This window comes from Chlorella variabilis (genome assembly GCF_000147415.1).
Source record: "Chlorella variabilis unplaced genomic scaffold CHLNCscaffold_12, whole genome shotgun sequence".
Classification (NCBI taxonomy): Eukaryota; Viridiplantae; Chlorophyta; class Trebouxiophyceae; order Chlorellales; family Chlorellaceae; genus Chlorella; species Chlorella variabilis.
The window spans coordinates 550,903-554,582 of NW_005435076.1; the positions used below are offsets into that span (position 1 = coordinate 550,903).

The 3,680-nt window shown below is 68.5% G+C and overlaps 3 protein-coding genes across 3 annotated transcripts in view; 2 read left to right on the forward strand and 1 right to left on the reverse strand.

Annotated features, from left to right (window-relative positions):
- The window catches only part of CHLNCDRAFT_134787 (hypothetical protein), a gene marked incomplete at both ends in the record, with an annotated part of 2,510 nt that extends 1,866 nt beyond the window's left edge, over positions 1 to 644 (forward strand). Inside the window, 2 exons of the mRNA XM_005846845.1 lie at positions 124 to 231; positions 348 to 644. Of these exons, the coding sequence (XP_005846907.1) occupies positions 124 to 231; positions 348 to 644 (405 nt within the window). The remainder of the gene's footprint in view (positions 1 to 123; positions 232 to 347) is intronic.
- A 211-nt stretch (positions 645 to 855) lies between these two features.
- Positions 856 to 1,347, reverse strand: CHLNCDRAFT_134788 (hypothetical protein; the record flags this gene model as incomplete). Its single annotated transcript, XM_005847027.1, has 2 exons — positions 856 to 1,159; positions 1,244 to 1,347. 2 exons carry the CDS (start codon positions 1,345 to 1,347, stop codon positions 856 to 858), a joined length of 408 nt encoding a protein of 135 aa, XP_005847089.1.
- A 466-nt stretch (positions 1,348 to 1,813) lies between these two features.
- Positions 1,814 to 3,507, forward strand: CHLNCDRAFT_134789 (hypothetical protein; the record flags this gene model as incomplete). Its single annotated transcript, XM_005846846.1, has 4 exons — positions 1,814 to 1,931; positions 2,441 to 2,541; positions 2,677 to 3,101; positions 3,306 to 3,507. Coding segments are annotated over 4 exons (846 nt in total), but the record flags the coding sequence as incomplete, so codon positions are not given.
- Between the last annotated feature and the right edge of the window lie 173 nt (positions 3,508 to 3,680).

Here is a 3,680-nt window from a genome sequence, read left to right on the forward strand (position 1 = left end):
CGCCATGGCAGTGGCAGCGCTGCCCAGGTGCGCATCCGTTGTGCCTCTCACGCCCGTCGGAGGCCGCTGCTACTTGGCGCGTCGCCCGCCCGCAGGGACAGCAAGCTGACGCGGGTGCTGCAGGACTCTCTGGGCGGCACCGCGCGCACCGTGCTCATCATCTGCTGCTCCCCCAGCCTGTTCAACGACGCAGAGACGCTTTCCAGCCTGCGCTTCGGCTGCCGCGCCAAGGTGTGGAGGGCGGCGGCAGGGCGGGCGGCGCATAGGGTGCATGGCAGCGGAGGCGGAGATGGGGGGGCAGCTTAAAGCGCGGTGGGCTGCTGTGCCTGCTGTGCGCCTGCGTGCAGGGCATCCAAAACAGCGTGCAGGCCAACGCCGCTAAGCGCACACCCGAGCAGCTGGGGCGGGCGCTGGCAGCGGCGCAGGGGGAGGTGGAGGCGCTGCGGCAGCGGCTGGGGCGGCTGGAGGGTGGCGGCAGGGGCATCGGTGGCGGCAGCGCTGCGGGTGGTGAGGTGGAGGCTGCCTGCACGCCAGCCGGCCGGGCGCGCAGGAGCGGCGCTGGCAAGTGGGCGCTGGTGTGCGCCCTGCAGCTGACCGGCCTGCTGGCATACTTTGCAGCGGCAGAAAGGCTGGGCTGCGCATGACGAGGTTCTTGTGCCTCTCAGTGAGCAGATTCATTACGGCAAGGCAAACATATAGGAGTGATATGCAGAGTAAACAAAATCAGCAGCAGCGGCAATTGGCAGCAGCAGAGTGACAAAAGGAAGGAGCGCAGGGGGTGAGCAAGCTACAGAGAAAGAGTGTTGATAGCAGGGGTCAGAAACGAGCACACAGACCAGCAGGGCGCCCGCCGCCTCATCGCGGCTGGCTGGCCTCCCCCTCTGGCAGCTGCTGCACAAACCCGCCGTCGCCGCCGCCGCCGCCCGTCTGCTCCTGGAAGCGCCGCGCCGCGTCCTCTGCCTCCAGCGCCGCCACCCGCTGCCTGAACAGCTCCCGCTGGTGCTGGCCGCGCCTGATGTCGTCCTGGCTGGGCGGCTCGGGGCGGGCGCGGTGCAGGTACTGATGCCACTCCGCCGGCAGTAAGGTGGGGTCGATAGTGGATGAGTACTTCACGTACCGCCGCTCCACCTCCTCCCCATCCGCGCTCCTCTCCAGCTTTCTGTGGGCAAGGCGGGGTACGGGGTGGGGCAGGCGGGGTGCCACGCCGCTCCTGTCCGACGCCTGCTTGACCACAGCAGCTCACCTGTAGTAGATGTTGCCCAGCTCGTCCACTCCAACCCTCTCCCGCTTGAACAGCGCCCAGGTGATGCGCGCCGCCAGGCGCTGGAGCGCGCCGCCGCCGCTCATGCTGTTCCCGTGCGCAGCGCTGCCCCGCTGCTGCTACGGTTCCTCGTGAGGGACTGGCTGGCTGCAGGTGTCACTGTTTAAGCCCGGGTACAGGCTGTGAGGCGCACAAACTGTGCAACCCCGTCAACCTGGGCGCTGGGCAGGAGCGGCGGGAGGAGTGACACTTCCTGGAGGATTGGGCAATGGCTCAGCATGAGAATTGAGGCCGGAAAGGATCGCAGGTGAGCGTTTTTCTTCGCTTCCTGCTGCGCGTGATTTGTGCTCTCCTGGCCACAAGAAGAGCCTGCGCAGCCTACAAGCTCTGTGCAGCGTTGCCTGATCTTGCAGCAGACTAGTTCCACCTCTCATCATGCAGTGATTGGCTGCACTCCCCTTTCCCGACCCTCCAGCAGCAGCAGCGGGGCTGGTCGCGGCCCAGGCACTCGGGATCAGCTGCCACTAGGCGCCTGCCTCAGGGGAACCGGCGATGCAGAACGGCGGGGCCATTGTGGCCGTGGGGCAGGCCAAGTCGGCTCTCCCCGGGGCTGTGGAGACGCAGACAAAGGCAATCGGCGTGATCCTGCCGCCGCCGGACATCAGGGTGAGTGAGAGCCGCCTCGGCCACAACTGGCGCCGCCTCCCGCTTCTGCCGCCTGCACCGGCTGCAGCTCTGCCTGCTGCAGTGCATCCTCCTGCTGTTGCCTGCGATGCTGGCTGTCTCACTGGATCCGTGATGATCCGTGGGAGGGTGGACAGATGTGTGGCTTGGGCGGCAGCGCTGGTGTTGGGGTTGCCGCCGCTGGGGAGGCCGGGGCGATGCGCCACCTGCCGCATCCACATGCTGCTGAGACTCGCTTCCAGCTCACATGGTGTGGCATGTGTGGGTGCCACTGTCCATGCAGGCAATTGTGGACAAAACTGCACAGTTTGTTGGACGCAACGGCAAGTCCCTGCCGCTTCCTGCCGCCTGCCCGGCTGCCCCCACCCCTTGCCCTGCTGCGCAGCGCTCCAGCAGCCGGCGTGGCTGGGTACCCTCTGCAGCTGCTGCTGTGCGCTCGCTGGCCGCTCAGCATCGGCACGCCCTGCCGCCACCCCCGCCCGCCCCCGCCTGCAGGCGTGGAGTTTGAGAAACGCATCCTTGCCAACGAGATCAACAACCAGAAGTTCAACTTCCTCAAGGATGGCGACCCTTACAACGCATACTACCGACAGAAGGTGGGCGGCCCGCGCGCCTGTGAGGCAGCCCCCAGCCTCCTCCCAACTCTCAATTAACAATAGGAAATAAAGTGCGCGGCTGCGAGGCTCGGCTCACCGTGCCGCTGCCACCTCTGCTGCCCACGGCCTGCGCAGGTGGCGGAGTTTGGGGCGGAGAAGGCGCAGGAGGGCGCCGCTGGCGCCGCCGCCGCCGCGCCCGCGCCGGCGGCCCCCGCCCCCGCGCCTGCGCCGGCGCCCGCCCCCGACAAGCCCAAGCCCGCGCTGCCTCCCACCAAGCCTCTGGAGGCTCCCGAGGAGGAGCAGTACACGTCCCACATCCCCGAGGGCCTCACCTCCCTCGACCTGGACACCATCCGCATGACCGCCCAGTTTGTGGCGCGCAACGGCAAGGCCTTTCTGACAGGGCTGGCCTCCCGCGAGCACGCCAACCCGGCCTTCAACTTCCTCAAGCCCACCCACTCCCTCTTCTCCTTCTTCACCTCCCTCTGCGACGCCTACTCACGCGTGCTCATGCCGCCCAAGGACCTGCGCGCACGCCTGGAGAAGGACGTGGCGGACAGGTGGGTGCGGGAGGGGTGGGTGTGGGGTGGGGTGTGGGGTGTGGGGGGCCGGCAGGGGGCCAGGGCCGCTGCCCCTGGGCCCTGCCGCGCCCGCTGCCAGGCCCCCTCTGCATGCGACTGCGACCCACCACACTCTCATACACACACACACACACACACACACACACACATACACACGCGCCTCCCCCATCACCCCTCCCCCAGGTCTGTCATCCTGGAGCGCGCCCTCAAGCGCATGGAGTGGGAGCGCGTGGCTGAGAAGGAGGCCAAGGCGCGTGCGGCGCGCGAGGAGGCGGAGCGCGAGGCCATGCTGTCGGTGGACTGGTACGAGTTTGCGGTAGTGGAGACGATTGATTTCTACGACGACGAAGTCGACGAGCTGCCGCCGCCCATGACGGTCAAGGACGTGCGTGGGGCGTGTGTGTGGTGGCGGGGGGGGTGGCGGGGCGGGGCGTGGGTGGGCGCGCGTGCCTGGCGGTGGCGGGGCGGGGCGTGGGTGGGCGCCCGTGCCTGGCGGTGGCGGGGCGGGGCGTGGGTGGGCGCCCGTGCCTGGCGGTGGTGGGTTGGTGCGTGGGCGGC